The sequence below is a fragment of the Arvicanthis niloticus genome, chromosome 2, assembly GCF_011762505.2.
Source record: "Arvicanthis niloticus isolate mArvNil1 chromosome 2, mArvNil1.pat.X, whole genome shotgun sequence".
NCBI classification, from domain to species: domain Eukaryota; kingdom Metazoa; phylum Chordata; class Mammalia; order Rodentia; family Muridae; genus Arvicanthis; species Arvicanthis niloticus.
Window position 1 is genome coordinate 103,269,148 of NC_047659.1, and position 19,510 is coordinate 103,288,657.

General features: G+C 36.8%; 1 protein-coding gene across 6 annotated transcripts in view; it reads right to left on the bottom strand.

Moving 5' to 3' along the window:
• The window catches only part of Gpcpd1 (glycerophosphocholine phosphodiesterase 1), a 47,301-nt gene that overhangs the window by 4,106 nt on the left and 23,685 nt on the right, over window positions 1–19,510 (bottom strand). For 4 of the 6 annotated variants that reach the window (XM_076929793.1, XM_076929794.1, XM_076929795.1 and 1 more), the window contains 14 exons: window positions 18,612–18,735; window positions 15,993–16,230; window positions 13,554–13,716; window positions 13,161–13,293; window positions 12,462–12,516; window positions 10,457–10,549; window positions 9,231–9,251; window positions 8,371–8,448; window positions 7,874–7,913; window positions 6,643–6,704; window positions 5,692–5,757; window positions 3,256–3,392; window positions 2,575–2,710; window positions 1,912–2,072 (listed from right to left, as the gene is read on the bottom strand). In XM_076929793.1, the coding sequence (XP_076785908.1) occupies window positions 1,912–2,072; window positions 2,575–2,710; window positions 3,256–3,392; window positions 5,692–5,757; window positions 6,643–6,704; window positions 7,874–7,913; window positions 8,371–8,448; window positions 9,231–9,251; window positions 10,457–10,549; window positions 12,462–12,516; window positions 13,161–13,293; window positions 13,554–13,716; window positions 15,993–16,230; window positions 18,612–18,735 (1,507 nt within the window). The remainder of the gene's footprint in view (window positions 1–1,911; window positions 2,073–2,574; window positions 2,711–3,255; window positions 3,393–5,691; window positions 5,758–6,642; window positions 6,705–7,873; window positions 7,914–8,370; window positions 8,449–9,230; window positions 9,252–10,456; window positions 10,550–12,461; window positions 12,517–13,160; window positions 13,294–13,553; window positions 13,717–15,992; window positions 16,231–18,611; window positions 18,736–19,510) is intronic. The other 2 variants (XM_034494634.2, XM_034494632.2) reach the window with 1 other exon arrangement.

Here is a 19,510-nt window from a genome sequence, read left to right on the forward strand (position 1 = left end):
ATGCCTGAAATACAAGTCCTATCAAAGTAAACCTGACCATCTCAAACTCTGTTCTTTCTCTTCAAAGCTGAGCCAGGACAAATCTAATCTTCCTCAGCACTTGTTATAATATCATCCTACTATTACATGTCAACATTTGGCTTCAAGCATAAAAGCCCTTGAGAGGAAGATTTGTTTAAATTTGTATTCCTTATCAGAGTCATCCATGGAATTACCTTACACCATCTTTTTCTTGTTCTGCAGTCATTTCTTCTGCATATACATAAAAGTTCCAACATTTAATAAAGCCAGTATTTTTATCAAATTGTTAATATCAAATTTAAGTTTTTATTTTGTTAGTTGGAAACACCTATTTTTAAAAGACTGACTAGTCACTCTGTTTTAGACAAAATTAACCAACTGGCTTAAAAGGTAGGCAGATAGGTAAATAGGACAGCAGACCAGGCTGTCACTTAACCATAATGTCTTTGGGAAGCAGAGACAGGAAGATTGTAAGACTAAGTCAGCCTGAGTAAAACCCTCCCTATCTTCAAAATCAAAGGAAATAAGTGAAAAAACTAGGCAGGTTCAGACAAAATAGTGGGAGTAAAGTCTTTATTACTTAGTAGGACAAAGAGTAGTGTGAATTAAATCCAAGGAAAGTGTATTTGTTTTTTCTTAAAGCACATTTGGTCAAAACCTGCTTCCACCTTCAAGTCAATGTTTTTCACAACCTAAAACATCTTTGTATTACTTTGTATTAATAGTATTAGCAGCTATTAAACTTACATCTTACATACCAATTCCTAGGAAGCTGGCTTTTGTATCAAGTCAACAAATATTTGATCCCTGTCTTAGCCTCTGAAGATAGTAAACAAAAAAAGCAAAACGCCCTGTCTTTGTGCAGCCCACACTCTGTATGTATGCATTAAAACACGGAGAGATACTAGTTCAAAGAGGCCAGGAAGGAAAAGACACACCATATAATATGTTACATACATGTGTGTGATCTTGACCAAAGGACCCTGTATACAGAAGCTGTAATAGTGTAATCATTGTTCAAATGGCATTTCAGTGTACAGGAGTTATTCTCTGAAACAAGAAGAAATATCCTATCAAGGGATGTTGTGAAAAGAAAGATCCCAGAGAAAAAGAGGAGTGAGAGGTTAAAGAACACTGCCATGGAAGACTTCAAGGATATAGCCTGAGAAAGCAGAATAAGTATGCTGAAATCAAGATGATAAAGGATATGAAAGTTTTTAAAAGTCAGAGAAATGTCCTAAGTTGAATACATGCATAACTGGCAATGTGTAAAGATACAAAAGTCACAGAATTCAACAAATGCACTGTGGTGGCTCAAGTGAGAAAGTACAGTCCCCAGCTGGTGGATGATTTGGGAAGGATTAGGAGGTATGTGTGGCCTTGTATGTCACAAGGCAGTAAACTCTGAGGTTACAAAAGTCCACACCAGGTCCAGTCTGTTTCTGTCTGTCTGTCTCTGCCTTCTGCTTGTAGATCAGAAGTAAGTAAGCTGTCAGTTACTACTCCAGTGCCATGCCTGCCTGCTACCACACTCTCCACCATGATAGGTATAGGCTTACCCTCTGGAACTGCAAACAAGGCACCTTGGTTACGGTGCCTCTTCACAGCAATAGAAAGTAACTAAGACAACTGCAAAACAGTTTTGACAGCAGGTGAGGGACAGGTAGGGTAGCCTTACATCAAGGCAAATTACACATGTGGGTTAGGGCCTTTCAAGTGACTTTTGACATATCTCAACATCTGGGAAAAGATCACAAGTGTCGAGATAAACTTTAGGCTAAATTTAACTTTAGGCTACATAAATTTAACGTAACTAAATTTAATAGTTTAAAAGATAAAAACTACACTTTTTGAACAATTCCATGGAGACTTTTTACGAAAAACAAATACCTATCATATATTAGACCATTTACTCCAAATTCCTTCAGTTTCCTTCTGTTTTCAGGATCATTGGTGTCATCTCCCCAGCAGAATATGACCAATCCCTTAGCTTTTGCCTCTTGGACATAGGATGGGTTTCTAAGGAGGTCTTCAGTATGGGCATTTATCCCCTAGAAGAAAAATCCATTAAAGAAATGTAGTCATTACAGATATTAAATAATCAGACTCCAGGTTAGTGCTCTCTAGAGGAGATGCAAGAGGAACAAAATGGACACATTTTTTTCCTTATAATATCCCTTATTTAATGGATTCTATGTGTAAATATAGTATATATAATATACATAAAACATTAATATATAAATGTAATTTGTAAGCACATATTGAATGTGCAATCATTTCTCTACTTGACATTAGTTAAAACCTTTAAGCCAGCTGTTAGAACAATAGGAAACCTTATTTAATACTGTCTAAAACAAAATGAGAACTTACATACAAGCAACACTTAATGTACTCAGCTAGCTGTGTTTATCTATTTATTCATCATGTATGTGCATGTATCAGTAATAATTAAAGAAACAATGGTCACACATGTGTGAGGGAGTGGGGAATGAGAACACTTGAAGGAAATACAGGGCATTCATATCAAAGAAAGGAAATTGAAATACAACTTACCAAAATATTTTCAAACTGTGCAAAGCTCATTGCAATGGGCGTTGTCCGAGATCTGAGGTCCATGAGTTCAGGGTAAATATCAGACTTTCCTTGGGTCAAAAATAATATGGGATATTTGTTTTGCTTCTGCCGAACCCTAAACAGACAAGATAAAGGGGGAAGATTGGTAGGAAGATAACAAAGTTACTGTGAAACTTTGAAACTACTAAAAAGAAAACAAAACAGAAAAGAGCTAGGCATCATGGCTCCTGTTGAGGCTGGAGCATCACTGTGAGCTCAAGGCCACCTAAACCACACAGTGAGTTCATGATTTACAGATTGAGAAGGTCTCAAAAGCAAAACAAGAAAGACCAATCCATTACTCACATACAGCCAAGTCAAGCATAAAGATTTAAAGATTTCATATTCAGGAACTGGTGATGGGAAACCCCTGGAGCTTACATCTGATATGGAGGACAAATGTCAGATGTAGGGTTACAGGCCCCAATACAGGACAGACATAAAGGAGTGGTAGAGTGCACTTGACAAACAAGTGCCCTTCCCTTTTCAGGAAGAAAATAAAACATGGGCAACTGAGAGGATGCCATCTGGATAAACAACCACCCCCCACAAAAAACCCTAGCCTCAGTCAAAGAATAAATACAGAATCAATAAAAAAAAAATACCCTGAATATTACTTACATTGTACAAATATCTGCATCAAATGAAGAAAATACTATTCTCCTCCTCCCAGAATTTTCTAAAACAGTTTTTAAAATTATATCCAAAAACACGTTCATATCAAAATATGTCGATAAGTTGCCGTCCCATACGCCATCCTATAAGAAAGGAAGGAAACTGAGAGGCCACGATACATGCTGGAACTGCAATGTTAAATAAAACCTCAACAACAATCAGCCTAACATTTAAAAATGTAATTATGTGTTTCCCAAAAGCATACAGAATATTACAGATACAGACAGTATACAGATTATTAAAGCAAAGAAGCATATCCATCTTTTACATAGTTGCCCCTTTGGTTCAGGAGCAGATAAACTTGACTTATATAATATTCATATTATATAAGCCCTTCAGCCTACACCAAAGTACTAATCTATTTACCTCTCTCTGATTCCTTTATTCCCTTCCTGCCATCCAGTAACTAGCTTTGTTCTCTATCTTTGAAATAAAACATTGATTCCACATATAAATAAAATCATGCAGTTATTTTTCGGTGGTTGGCTTATATCTACTTAGCAAGTAATTTCCCAAGGCCTATTTAATGTGGCAAATGGCAAGATCTTATTCTTTTGTAGAGTATTTACGTATCACTATTTCTTTGCCTGCTTATCTAGTAATAGCCATGTAGGCTGCCTCTTTATTTTGCCTTATTGTGAGCAAGGGGACAAAAATTACTTTTACAAGAGTGATTTCAGTTCTTATTTTTGGTAGATACTGGGGAAAGCTAGGTCATATGATATATTTCTATTTTTAATTTCTTTAGAAAACTGTTTTCATAATAGTCGTACCAATCTATATTCCTGCCCAATCAGGCTCAGATGCATTTTAGCCACATGATGGCCAATATTTGGTTTCTTTTAACTTTTCTTGATAACAACCATACTAAAGACGTGTGGTATATACTTGCTAATGAAGCTGCTAACACTTATTTCACAGATGAGAAAGCCAAAGGCCAGGAACAACTGACTGCCAAGGACCACAAGGTTATCTAGTAGTGACAGCACAGTAATAATAATTCAGGTGCTGAGACAACAAGAATCAATTAAACTACCAATAGGCTTTGGCTTTAAACTTAACAAAATAAAAGCTGTATCTCTGGAAACCTGCAATATACTATGACTTAACATTTTTGACATCATCTTCAGAAACCATACGATACACTAGTCTTTATTAAATATTAATTTTTAATACAAATTATTAAATGTCTCAGTCAAAATAATTCTAGAAGCCTCAGCAGACACACAAAAATTATGTATTAGGAAAATCTTGGTTTAGAATCTGCTATCTCTGCATCAGGACTATGCTGTTGGTTTAAATGGCCAATTATACTTGAGGACTCCACATCCCAGACAACCTTTTACCATACATACCTTCCTCTAGCCATAAACACATTCAAAAGTTAGTTCTATCTTTTTAAGATTTACCTTTTAAATTACATGTTTGTGTGTGGGTATGTGCCAGGAGGCCAGAGACACTAGGTTCTCCTGGATTTGGTTATGAGCAGTTGATGGCCTGGTGGTGCTTAGAACTGTACTTGTATCCTTTGCAAAAGCAGTAAGTGCTCTCCAGTCCCAATAGTTAATTAACCATTGTTCTCCTCGCTTAGCATAAAACTCCAGAAAAACAGGACCTTATTTTGTCCTTATTCTACGTATGTTCTCAGTGCTCAAAATGCCTGGCCTTTATTAACTTCTCAGTAAATATTTCTGGATAATGAATGACTAATCTGGGGTTGATTTAAAACATATTCACAGAAATTTTTCTCCTAAATTAGTATTAAAATCTAAAAAAAACCCATGTTTTAGGAAATTCTTGCTTAACATATGCTTTGATGTAGAATATATAAAAAAAAAAAAAAATAGTGAGAGTTTGACTATCAATCTACTTTTTAAATATATCCAGAAACTGTTTTTATCAATGTACACTCAAGCCACTTATATACCAAACTTTTATAATATACATCAGCAATTAAAAAGTATTCATGGTAGATTTATTTTGTTAAATAACAGAGTAAAAAAAAAGTTTTGAAAACAGCAACAAGTTTAAGTAATATCTTTGAGAACTCAATAATCACCACAAAAGGCTCTTAACCTATTTATTAAAACTGTGCAGGCTGGTGAGATGGTTTGGCAAGTAAAAGTACTTGCTACCCAAGTCTGGCAACGTGAGTTTGATTCCAAGTTCATGGTGGAGGAGAGAATAGAGTCCTAAAAGTTGCTTTCTGTCCTTCCCATGCATATCATAGCACCCATAACCATATTCACAAATACACATAACAGTTTTTCTTTTTTTTTTTCTCAATTCTAAAAGGTCCAGCAACCAATATGCTTTAATGAAATGAAACAAGATTTCAGTTTTACTTAATCCCATTAAAAAAACAACAAAAAAAGTACTTACCCTGTGTTGGCAAATCCATTTTATTTCTATATTAAATCCTACATTTTCTGGCAATGATTCTAAAACCTACAGTGTTGTTTGTCGATGATGAATTGTGTTGTTTTTGGTTAAGATGATGGCAAAATAAGAAAAACAGAATAAAAAAAAACAGAGTTATTACAAAAATCAGTTAAGATTATATTACCAACATGTCTTCTTGTCATTAAGAACTAACTTTTCTAATATCAAACTGAAAACAGTAGATTTATTTATTTTATTAAATATGATGCAGAATGCTTGCTTAGAATGCATGAGGTTCTAAGTAAATTCCTACCTAATGCAAACACAGAAATAAAACATGGACAGAAGCCTAGTTACTAGCCCAGACCACAAAAAACTGACTGAAAGTGGGGATCATGATGAAAGTACACTAGCATCTCTCCAGCACCTACATGGACTGTCCAAATTGTCTCCAGCTTTTTAATGATCATCATCATTATTTTAAAGACAGGGTCTCACTATGTAGCTCTAGCTGTCCTAGAATTAAAAATAGATATCTGGAAAACTGTAAGTTTTAAATACTACAGAGAGGTCCCTTCCACCACCACAGCTTCCTTCTACCAAATATACAAACTTACTGTCATCAAATTAGCCCAGTGAGAAGTCTTACTCAAGTGGTCAGTTAAGCTATTCTTTAAACGCCGCAGCACAGCCTCAGGGTGACAGGCAGCACCCGCAATCCCAGTATATGGGAGGAGGCAGGAAAATGAGTTCAGGAACCTAGGCAGCCTGAGCTACAGGATAAAATGTGTCAATCACCCTCTGCCTGACAAGAGCACCCATAATAAGCTAACACTGATGCTGACTTTGATAGAGCCCTTCTAGTGCCCATTTAATAGAGTAAAAAGAAATCATTTATGCAAACAGATATCAATAAGATAGCCCTGTCCAAGTGTCCCTCAAGGAACTTACCATCTTAAGAGAAGGAAAGGGCTGGTTTTCGGAAATGCAATTTTCCTCCTCAGACAGAGATTCTGAAATTTCAAATTATAGAAGCCTGGTAAGTAAAATGTCCCTAGAACAGATCTTCTCCCAAACTTTAAGATAACCTGTGCACTGAAGTAATTACCAGATCTTTTAGGCTTAGTATTATTTTCATATACAACTGTTAAGGTGACTCTGAATAGTAGCCAGTAGAAATTCATCTCTTGGTAGAATTTGGAGTTGTATCAAAACCAGCTCAGAAATTATAGATTACAGAAAATCTAAGAGTTAGGGCTGTGGGCTCAACCTGGCTTGAATGTAACCCTGGGCTCCAGCTTCAGGAATGAATACAACTGGGCATGGCATGCACCTGTGATCCCAGCACTTGGAAGGTGGAGGCAAGAGGATAAGAAGTTCAGAAACATCCTTGGATATATGTGAAGTAAAGGCTTCGTGAGCTACATAAAACTACCTTAAAAACAAAATTTATAGCTACTTTTGTTATCATAATCTCTTAACCCAAAATAGAGTACATTTTAAGTCGCACACAAGTTTTTCCTAAAAAAAAAAAAACAACAACCCATGTACAGTTCAAATGTATTGATTTAAAACTAAAATTAGGTAAAAACTTGAATAATTAAAGGTAAGCCTATGAAGTCACATACCTCATAACCCTTCAAAGATAGTCACCATGTGGTTTTCACAAAGCACATTATTGAGTACCTATCCTTTGTACAACACTGTGAAAGTTAAGTCTCTGGGACTATGAAAACCACTGTTCTGACTTCCAGCTAAGAAAGGGGGTGCAAAGGCAATGGGTTTCAAGAGGTACAAAAGTCACTGAGCTCTGTTGAGAGAGGAATATAAAGTGACACTAAACAGCAATGCAGGAAGCAGGACATTCTGGGAGGACACGGAAGCAAGAAGTTGAGTAAAGTGACTTGCCATCCATCACAGCTGATAGGTAGAGCTGATTCAACTCCTGGCACTGGAATCTATACCTGAGAGGCACTCTACTTTGTTAAGGTGACGAATTTTTGGAAAGAACTGACATAAAACTAAGGAAAGTAGTGAAATGCTTATTTGCATGTAACACCCTAGTTTAAAATCAGTGCACATCTACAAAATTACATACTACAGTCATTAAAATGACCAAAAATAAAAATGTATCTATGCCAATCATAAAACAAACAAAAAATGCTTCCAAAATAGCACATACGTTTCCGGTCTTTGGTTTTTAATGCAGTCACATGAGAAAGCTAGAAAACAAACATACGAAATGCAATTAGAAAAAAAAAAAGTTTATGCAAGCAATTATGTAAAGTAATTTGAAGAGCTAGCCAGCTAGAACAAAGTATGGAATTACCAGTTTAATAATAATAAGCACTAAACTAAGCATTGTATGTACTTTCTATTTGTATGCATGCACATGAAATCATGACCAAATGCCTAAGGGGGAAAAATAAAGATACAAAAAGATAAAGTTAGAAAACTATTTGTACTTAGCTGTTTAAGTAACTACTAGGAATGAGATAAGGAATCATGCAAAATACCACAGTAAAACAAACTATACCAAGATCCTAGTATGTATTAAAAACTATCCCATGCATGCTGAATGCATAGTCATTCTTATGTGCATAGATTATTACTACATCAAACAAATGTAAATCATACTAAAGCTGAAGGGAAATTTGCATTTTGTGTCATTGTTAATACCTTCAATAACTGGAGTTGGTCAAATGTTAATTCTTTTACTGGGATTTCAAACAATTCAACTGGATCAGCTTCAAATTTCTATTAGAAAAAGGGAGAAATAAATCTGTTTTACTATTTCTGAATGTTTGCACTGCATACATCCATCTACAATCTCAATTTACTGATGAGATAGCTCTTAGGTATCCTGACCCCATGCAGAAAGAAACAGTCCTAACTTAACACTACAGGAGCTCTTGCTCTAGCTTTTTTTTTTTTTTTTTAATTTTTTTTTTCCTTGTGGTCCTAGAAGAGCCCACAGCCTTTTACATGCTGGGCAAAGGCTCTCATCTGTGAGCCTTGGTATGTACTGCCAGCAGCCAGAGCCACACCCTGAGCCCCTAGCTTCTGTTTTTACTGCAGGCACCCAGAGCCTGGAAGAGGCATCTGAAAGGGAGGAAGCACCCATGACAGCATGATGTCAGGCATCATTTGTACTGCCTCCTTCATGCGGTATCCACTTCATTTGCCACTTATTCATGCTACATGCCTAGGAACTCAACATGCAACTACTATAAGCGATTTAATGCTGCAAATCAACTTCTAATTTTTCTAAGCCTTTTAATATTTAAACTACAGTAAAAGTGGCAGGTGCACACACAAAAAAATTATATGAAAATGTGTCTGATTATCTATAAGCGATATTAAAGGACGATGATCTAGCATGTATCATCTACAGGCTGATCTACATTTTAGAGCCATATCAAATGATGTACTGTAGGAAGTACCACTCTCTAGGGGAGCGAGTTAAGGTACCACCAATAAACCAACTCAACAGTAAAGTCATTGCGCACATATAGTCACTCATGAACACTGGTACAAACCTGAGTATGCACACATTTTTTCTGGAAGGACACACAAGAAACTATTAAGAATAAGGGAATGAGATCAAGGGAGGGGGAGGAAGATTTGTCATTCATTTCATCTTTTGAACTACTTGCATTTTTTAATGGACACGGTGAATTGATTTTACATGAAAATGCTAACTTAAAAAACTCTAAAATAAAAATATATGCAATTCATTACTTTCATTCACCTATTAACTCATTTGGATTCAACTTTACAGCATGACAGTCTGCTGAAAACAAGGGATCAATAATACTCTTCAATAAGCTATGTTAGAAATAACATTCTCTTGTACCAAAAAATGACCTTCACTATTGCTCCTTAGTTATTTATTTTAAATAGACGAATCCTCTCCTTTTGCCCTTCTGATTCTATTTCACAAAGACAGAAGGGTCTTTATCTAGGTCTGTACTTAAAACCTATCTGCTAAGCAGGTAGAGCGAGCTATCTTGTCAGATTCTATTGTTCAATAGCAGCAAATTGGCTAACTTTCAACCAGATCACTGAAAATGATGATAATAATAATAATAATAATAATAAACAAACAAGAAGAACCTTAGTAAGTCCCTTAGAAGATACCTGGTTCATGTATATGCTTCAGGTCAAAGTATAATACTGACAAGTACATTTCTAAAACAGTAACGATAAATCTTTAGGATTCTACATGTATTTTCAAATCCCACTGTGTACTCTTTCCTTTATCACATGTTCCTCTCTTCTTACTGCTTCTACTGGACCTGTGTCTCACTGCTCTGTAGTCCTCAAATTCCTGTACCTCCATCTAATCTGCCTTGACTGAGAAGCCTTCTGCATACTGATGACACAGCACTACATGGTGGTCCCTTGTAGCTTTGGCTAAACTATGCCAGCTGATTGAGATATGAAGCAGAAATAGATGGAGTCATGGGGACATAATCTTCCTCTTCTGCCTCAATACTGCACCCAAGGGACCAATGCAGAAAATACTTAGCATGTCCCTTCATCATTAACATCAAAAAGCAAATTCAGTGACACTGATACCTGAACTCTAAGAAATCATTATTCCACATCAAACCTTATCTCCTAATACTATAAAGGCTTAAGAAGAACTGGTAGTAATTCACAAAGCAAAAAAATTACCAACTGCAACAAGTAACTAAAAATGTAACAAACTTTTTAAAACATCTTATTACAGTAAGTGTAAAATATAAGAATGTCAACATACCCTTTTCATAGTCAAACAGCAGGTGAGATCATGATACACCACAGGCACAAAGTCCTTTGAAAGGTGGACATCAAACTCTACAAATGCTGCTCCCTGAAAGAAAAGAAAGCCAAGTGTTTCAAACAAGCAGACAACACATTTCTCAACACACATCATTTTTTTTTTTTTTTTTGGTTTGTAATTTTGTACAATAAAACCACTTCATGAATATCTCACTTCAAACTTCTCCAACATGGTTAATTGGTCTCCTACAATTTTCTGTTTTGCAAAAGCACAACATTTCCTGGCCAAAAAAGGTGGCTGTTGGGGTATCCTGATCCATCTGCAAACAGTCACAGCACTAAGTGAGTAAGACAGCCTTAGGGCATTGCCCTGTCAGTGCTCTGAACAGGAGCACAAGACTTCCTGTATCTATTCCAGCTAAACAACTGAGCCTCAGGGAGAAATAAGGAAAAGAATATACTACAGAACCTCCTCACTCTGCTCCTGGAGTCATCTGAGAAGTACAGTTCAAAAAATTTCTAGAAAATGATCACCATAGACCATTTGCTGGAGGTAGCTTGGGAGTTGGAGAACTTGCTGCCCTTGTGGAGGATCCAGGTTCAGTTCCCAGCTCACAAGTAAGGTCACTTAGAACAATCTACAATCCCCAGGGGATCTGATGCTCTTCTCTGACCTCAGTAGGCGAAGCATGCATACAGTGCACACTACACCATTTCCTCGTAGTTCCCCCTACACATCAAGTCACATTTTCCTAGTTAACATAATCACACATCTGAAAGAAAACTTTACCAAGAGATAAAATGCTGCTTAGCTAGCAACAATAAACTAAAACTAATTCCAAATTATGAACTATGGTCTAGTATACACGTGGATTAGTATGTCCTTTCAAATAAAAGACAAAACTACATAATCTTTTTGATACAGAATCTCCCTGTGCAGCTCCAGCTGGCCATGAATTCACAGAGATCCAACCTGCCCCACACTCACAGGTGCCATCCCTCCAAGTTTAAATTACTCTGGGAAGTGAAAACCACTGTGAAAAACTATGCAAAGAAATAAAAGATACCCTTTCATCCCCCATCCCAGTTTAGTGTAGAGTCACTCAGATTCTGGTGAAGGACAAAAATGAACTTAATGATTGATGCAATCAAGTTTACACTCATTTTCTTTTAGAGGATAGGATAATGTATAGTACTTCATACATGTATTGATACATTTTTTAAAGTGTCATATAGAGGAAGACAGATGATAGTTCAGTGGGTAGGTGTACTTGGCACCAAGCCCAATGACCTGAGTTCAATCGCCAAGATTCACATGATGGAAGGAGAGCACCAATCCTCCCCCCCCAATAAAATGCAATGAAGTGTTAAATAAAATCACTACCTTCTATTAGCATTATTTCTAAAGCAAAATCAAGCATTAAGAACTCAAAAAAGGAGGAGACATGGTGGCTCATTCTTGTAATAATCACAGCACTTGGGAAACAGAAGTTCAAGGCCAGCCTAGCTGAGCTCAGTTTTGAGTTTTAAGCCACCTTCTGCTATTTTTTAGACAGAAAGACCCTCTGTGTGTGTGTGTATGTGTGTATGTATGTGTGTGTGTGTGTATGTGTGTGTGTATGTATGTATGTGTGTGTGTGTGTGTGTGTGTGTGTGTGTGCACGCGCACCCAAGTGAGACAAAGAAGGGGATATTAAAGCTCTTATTCATTTTTGCACCCACATGATGGCTCTCTCTCCATGTTTGTACCTCTAGCTGTACAGGATCTGACACCTCCGGCTTCTAAGGAGACCAGACACACAAACAGTGCACTTACACACATGCAGGCAAAACACTCATGCACATAGAGTATTTCTAAAGGTTTCATATTATTCTGTTATTTACATATAAATCTTCATCACAAATATAAGTACAAATACCAAAAGGTATTTATATAGAAACATTTTCAGAATAGTTTTCTTTTTATCTGTTAGTACAAAGCTGTTTAAAGAAAGAATACTTACATGACTGGCAGCACTTCTTAAGGAAGCAATAGTATTTTCCTGTACTTTAGCCAGCCTGAAATAAAGAAATACAGCCATCAAGGATTAAAGAAAACTTGTAGTAAGCCAACTACATTACACCTTCAACAGTGAAAATAGACTCACCTTCTATGCTGAGACTAATTTTACTATACTCAAAATCTGACCATGGACACTTTTGGCTGGTATGTGCACTTATTTCATAAACACAAGCTGTTACTTACAATGATAGATATATTCCACATCACAATACACTGCTTCCCTGTACTGGGAAACAAGGAATGTGCCTGAAGAAAAACAATCCTTTCCAAGGGAACAAAGAAACTGAAAAGAAATATACTACTTATAAAGCCTCCAAATGACTTCATACTGGTAAACATGGGGAACTGGGAATGACTGACACACTAAATGTGAAAAAAAAAATAGCCGTGGTGCCGTTTTAAGTATGCATGAGTACACATGAGTGCGCGTTGTTTCAATTTTTCATGTCTTTTTCATTATGCAGCCAGTTTACCAACAAGATTGAGCATTGTCTCAGGAGAGACACTGCTTGTATTGAAACAGTGGTCCCTTTCATCACCACTTTCTTTTAATTCTATGCATAGTAAAAAGACATTTTCTGACATAATTTTAACAAGCTTGAGCTACTGAATAGCAATCATATCCAAATATGCAACTTACTTGGCAGTTGTTGTTGAGTTCCCTGCACCACGATGTCCAACATCCAATGGTATTCTTGGTTTCCAATACTTGGAAAATGAAGACTGCATAGAACAACTATATCCTGGTAATGGCTTGATGATGATAAAATCAACTTCCATAGAAAAAAGGGGGAAAGGGCATGATTAAAAAAGACCACTATAGGCTCAAAGGCATCTAAAAAGTACTAGACCAGTTTTGTTAAACTCTATCAAACAGAAAAAGATCAAGACAAAATTGATTTAAAGTAAGTGCAGAAAATTCAGTAACTATTAAATTATCATTATCATTCACAAATACAAATTAATTTATAAATTAATAAAAAATTTGGCATAACTTTAATTGTAAGGGCCTATCTGATTCTCCGCAACTTACCTCTGACTTTGCCTATAGTTTTTCTGGAGTTTCTGCTCATGATGGGAAGAGTAAGGATTCCAGCGCTTCTCCCACTCTCTGCAATGGTAGATGACAGGAGGCACGCTGTGCCTACATGTCCAGGAAGAACATCACCCTGAACTACATGTTCACTGAGATCTTCCTAAAAAAAAAAAAAAAAAAAAAAAAAAAAGAGGTTCAGAATATCCTGAATTTTTATTTACATTTTTAAAACATTTTGTGTGGGAGAAAATGAGGGTGTTTAGTATGCAAATGCCATCTCATGTATGTAGAGGTCAGAGGACAACTTGTCAAATTTGGGTCTCTCCTATTATGTGAGTGCCAGGGGTTGAACTCATGTCATCAGCACTGAGCCATGCATCAAACTATGCAAAAATCTATTAAATGTAATAGATTTAGTTATTAAATGAATGTGTGTGGGGTCGGGGGCAGGATCTATGAGTACAGTGACTGTGGAGGCCAGAAGAGGAGGTCAGATTCCCTGGAGCTGGAGTTCCAGGAGGTAGTGAGCTGCAGCACCTGTACACTAGAGACTGAGCCCAGCCCACAGAAACAATAACAGAAAGAGCTCTCTTAACCACTCAGCTACCTTTCTGGGCTGCCCTGGATTTTTAAATATTGTTCATTTTCAGCCTCCAAAAAGCTTTAAAGTAAACATGGAGTCTATGAAAGACCAACTGATGAGGAAAAATTCTAGGACTAGAGCTTGGGTACTTGCCCAAGATTCATGAAGCTTCTGGTTTGATCCCCAACACTGGATGAAACTAGACATGGGCGTACATTTCTGTAAACCCAGCACTTGGGAAGTGGAAGAAGGACGATTGGGTCATGTTCAACTACAGCAGTTCAAAACTACATAAAACCCTATCTCAAAGATAAATGTACTCATGATATAGTCACACATGGTGACATATATCTACGAAGGCCAAAGCAGAAAGTGCATTTTTAGTAAGATCTTAAGTTAGGCACTTAGGTTTAAAAAAGAAACAAGCCCAAAACCGCATACAATAATTACATTAGATCTTATGTAATAAGATGCGATCACAAAAATATCTAAAAATACAATCAAATTGAGTAATTCAAAGATCACAACTTTTAATTATATGTAACAAGTTTTACTCAATAGGTTTAAGTCTACCTTGAATTCTGTTGTTAACAAGAAAATGTGGCTATGTACTACCACTGTGCAGATATGTTTTCTTCCCTCAAAAAAACAGAAATCAGCAGAGGTGGCAAAGGTGCTAGAGGTTAAGGAACCAGTACATTTACTCTACAGTCAGGCACACCTTGTAGGAAGCAAAGAGCTAACAATCTCTACTGCAAGTGTCATTAGGTTGGGACATAAGCAGCACAGATTCAAAACCCGACATTAAGTGTTACTAACTTTGTAGAAGCAAGATGGCTGAGCAGGTAAAAAGCCTGCTATGAAAGCCTGATAATATCTTAGGTACTTTTCTACTGTTGTGATAATGTACCATGACACCCTAAAGGAAAGTAACTTAGGGTGGAAAGGTTACTTCATCTTATGACCTGTAGTTCACATCCAGAGTAGTCGGGGTAGAAATCAAGACCAGAACCTGGAGGCAGAAGCAAGTGCTGCTTACAAGCTTGCTCCTTTCTCACACCATCCTGCCTACCTGCCCAGGGGTGGCACAATGCTAAACTCCCCACATCTATCAGTAAGAAAATACTCACAGACAGGCCTACAAACTGATTTTACAGAGGGATTTTCTCTGTTAGGATGCCCTCTTCCCATATATGTCTAGGTTTATGTCAAGTTGACAAAAAACCAAGCAGCACATCTGGAAACCTGAGTTAAACAGCAGACCTACATACAAAAGGGACCAAATCTCTAAGTGTCCTCTGACCTCCCCAGGAGCATGTGACATGCAAATTTCACCAATACACATTCCCACACACACCATGTAAATACAAATATGCAATAAAAAATTATTAACTTGTTGTTAAACATATGTTATAAAATAGTTACCATCACAGTGAATTGAATAATAAAAGATGTGCTTGAAGCTGAGGGTGTAGCTCAAGTGAGATGCTTGTCAAGCATGCATGAAGCCCTGCTCCCATTTGCAGCACCATAGAAACTGGGCATAGAGGTCATGTTTATAATTAAGGCTGTCCTTAAAACAAGGCCAACTTGGAAGGGCTACAAAGTCCTCATTGGGAGAAAAAATAGACTTCCACCATTAAAGAGATTCAGTTTTGGTTATCCATGAGTGGGCACACAGTGCCTGGCCCTCTTTAATCAATCCATGCAAAGTTCTTTGGAAGATTTCTATTTATACTACTTAACAGGCACAGACATTTTGTCCTGACTTAAAATATAATTCTACTGAAACTGTCATATTCTGTTCTTCCAAATTTTCTTGTGCCTGAAGCCTCACTGAAATAACTACTCACCTCAAAAAAGTCAAAGATGAGTTCCAGGTTATCTGGTTCCATTGTTTGTATGCTGTATTCTGTCCAACGATCAGGTTGCAAGCCATACCCACATTCTGGCTGTGAGTGCCTACACTTGAACTCATTGTCACTTACTAAGGCTATCTCCAGGGTGTTGGACATTTTGTGAAGAACAGTGGGAGATACCTTATCATCATCATCATCATCTTCCTCCAGACCCTCTAGTGTAAGCTTTACCCTGTATTGACAAGAGAAAATAATGAAGCCTACTAAGAGTAATTCACAGAATGTACATAAATACAAATTGAAAGTATTATTTATTTAATGTATATGAGTGCAGTGTAGTTGTCTTCAGAAACACCAGAAGTGGGCATGGGATCCCATTATGGTTGTGAGCCACCATGTGGTTGCTGGGAATTGAACTCAGGACCTCTGAAAGAGTAGTCCTGAGCCATCTCTCCAGCCCCAAAAGTATTCTTAAATAACAAGAATCAGACAAAGAAAATCCACACTGCAAGTTTATTTACTATACTGCCAACTATAGCTAGCTCTAAATGTCATCAAGAACTCTTTTGGGGGATCTCATTTTAGATAGATGATTTGATAGATGAATTTACCTCACAGTACATTAGAACTGGGGGTTTAAATGTAACACTTTCCACTTTCCTATGCTTTTATAAACAATTTCTTTTTCATTTTTTGATTCGCTCTTTTGTGTGAAACAGAGTCTCATACTATGGTGGCCTGGTACTAGCTATGGAACCCAGGCTGGACCCAGTAATCCCATTGTCTCAGCCTCCTAGTGCTAGGCATAAGCCAGGACCTGAGTCTCTATGCATGGATAGTATTATCTGCATGTATATATTTATATGAAACTACTTTTCTAATCAAATAAAGAACCCATAATAAGCCTCATAGCAATAAAAATAAAGACCAGTTTCCCAATCCACAGGGCCAAAGACTAGTCTACTCCTAAAGAGAGACAATTAGTTGCAGATGCTTTTATTGCCAAAAAGAACACTAAGGTCTGAAATATTTCTTCCATCATTTAATAGAGATTAACCAAATGAAGTACTAGAGAATAATAAATAATAGAATAATGAATAATAAATGAACAAGTTATTATAGAAGGTAACAGATTTAAAAAACATCTCCTCTCAGAAAGCAACTGTTCTAGATAAGTATTAACCAACAGGCAACCAGGGGAGACTAGAAATGTTCAGAAACAAGCAGACAAGAGAAATGCTTAAAAGAGTAACAGAGGGGGCAAGTCTAAAGGAAAGGGATGTGTGACAGGAAAGATAAACGGTTTCTTCAAACAGCTATATAATACTACAATCCACTACAAAGATTGTTATTTGCCACCTATGAATGAGTCAATGAGTCAATGAGAGAGAGAGAGAGAGAGAGAGAGAGAGAGAGAGAGAGAGAGAGATAGATAGAGATCTTTATAAATTTGGTACTACTGAGGTGCATGTTCACTGCTATATGTAAAATGCAAAATCTAAGCCAAGTTTTAAAATCACACATTTGTTTTCTAATCCATGGGGGCTAAGTCTACCACTAATACAACTTTGGGTGAAAAGACCAAAATGATGTCTAGATATGCAAATTTATTTCAACAAGAATCAAATAACTTGGAGAATCCAACTGCATAGAGTAATAGGAAAGTACTTCAGTGAAACTTTGATTACCTAAATATCATTCAAAACCCTCAAAATGATTTCTATATAAACAAGAATGGCCTAAGATTCAGTTTTGCTGTTTTGGTTTTGTTGTTGTTTTTGAGAACTCATATAAATCCACCTGCCTCTGTCTCCCAAGTACTGGGATTAAAGCTGTGTGCCACAAAGCTTGCTAGTTACATAACAAAATTTGGAATTCTTGATTCTAAAAACAAAGGATTAATGTCAAGAGTAAAGTCAGGCTTTAAAAAAACCACCTTATGCCGGGCAGTGGTGGCGCACGCCTTTAATCCCAGCACTTGGGAGGCAGAGGCAGGTGGACTTCTGAGTTTGAGGCCCTCCTGGTCTACAGAGTGAGTTCCAGGACAGCCAGGGCTACACAGAGAAACCCTGTCTCGAAAAAACAAAAACAATAACAAAAAAAACCCCAAACAAACAAAAACCCATCAGTCAGAAAAACTAACTTAACTACTGTTGTAAAGCTTTTCATCTATCCTTCAAACAGCGGAAGAGGAGGAAGCAAACAGAGGAGAGTAACAAGAAGAGGAGCAGGAGGAGGAGAGGGTAGAAAGCACCGGAGTCTGGAGCTTCCACTTTTTTTTTTTTTTTTTTTTTTTTTTGACGCTAAAGGCCAATTCTAACAATCGTTTTCTGTTTATGCCATTTTCCTCTCACCACAAATCACTTCTGTTTTTATCAATTTGAAAGCAATCCCCACAGTATGAAAGCTTAAATAAAATTACAAATATACATGTGCCTAGAAACCAATTGTTTTCTGGTTGCAAATTGAGAGGTTAAGACAAATTTAAGTGTGTGTAACAGTAGCAATTTGATGAAGGAAACAATTCATTATCCTAGAACCCTATAAGGTTAAACCCACATAAGTCTACAGTAATAGCAAAAATTAACAAGTAAAAGAATCACATGGTCATACCTAAATCTAGATTTTTTGAACTTTTTCTTGGTAATTGAGACAGGAGGTTTCTCAGAAAAATGCAGACGCAATCTTATTTCAGTCTGACATGTAAGCCATCCAGAATCCAGTGTTTCAACACCATCTGGAGGGATAAATAGGAAGGATAATATAATTACATATTTTAAGCAGTCTGGTTATACATATTAATATATACATATTAAGAATTCTAGTTCACATTCATATTTCAGTACTGATATTATGTAATACTGGTCCTTTCCCAACATTAAAAATAATTAATGTTACTCTAATTAAAGATAATATTAAATATATATCACTGAAAAAAAAACTTTCATTTGAAGTTAGAGAAAGAAAGCTAAATGACTACTAACAGTCAGCTACTTAGGGATTAAGTAAATTAAAGAAATGCCACTGGGGTTGGAGAGTATCTCTATGGTTAAGAGAACTGGCTATTCTTCCAAAGGACCTGGGGTCAATTCCCAGCACCCACACAGCAGCTCACAGTTGTCTGTAACTCTAGTTCCAGAGGATCTGACACCCTCATGGACATACATGCAAGCAAAACCAATTAATGTACAATACATTTTAAAAAGAAAAAGATGGTTGGGCACACATTTAATTCCAGCAGTCAGGTGGCACAGACAAGATCTTGTGAGTTTGAGGCCAGCCTGGTCTACAGAGCAAGTTCCAGGTCAGCCAGGACTACACAAAAGAAACCCTGTCTTGAAATCAAAAAGAAAAAAACTGCCATTATAGGCCAGGCATGGCAGTAGACCAGGACTCAGGAAACAGAAGCAGGAAGTTCTCTACTAGTTCCAGGTCAGCTAAAGCAACAAACTAACGAACCTTGTCTCAAACAAACAAATAATAAAAATGAATTTTCATTGGGCATAGAACAC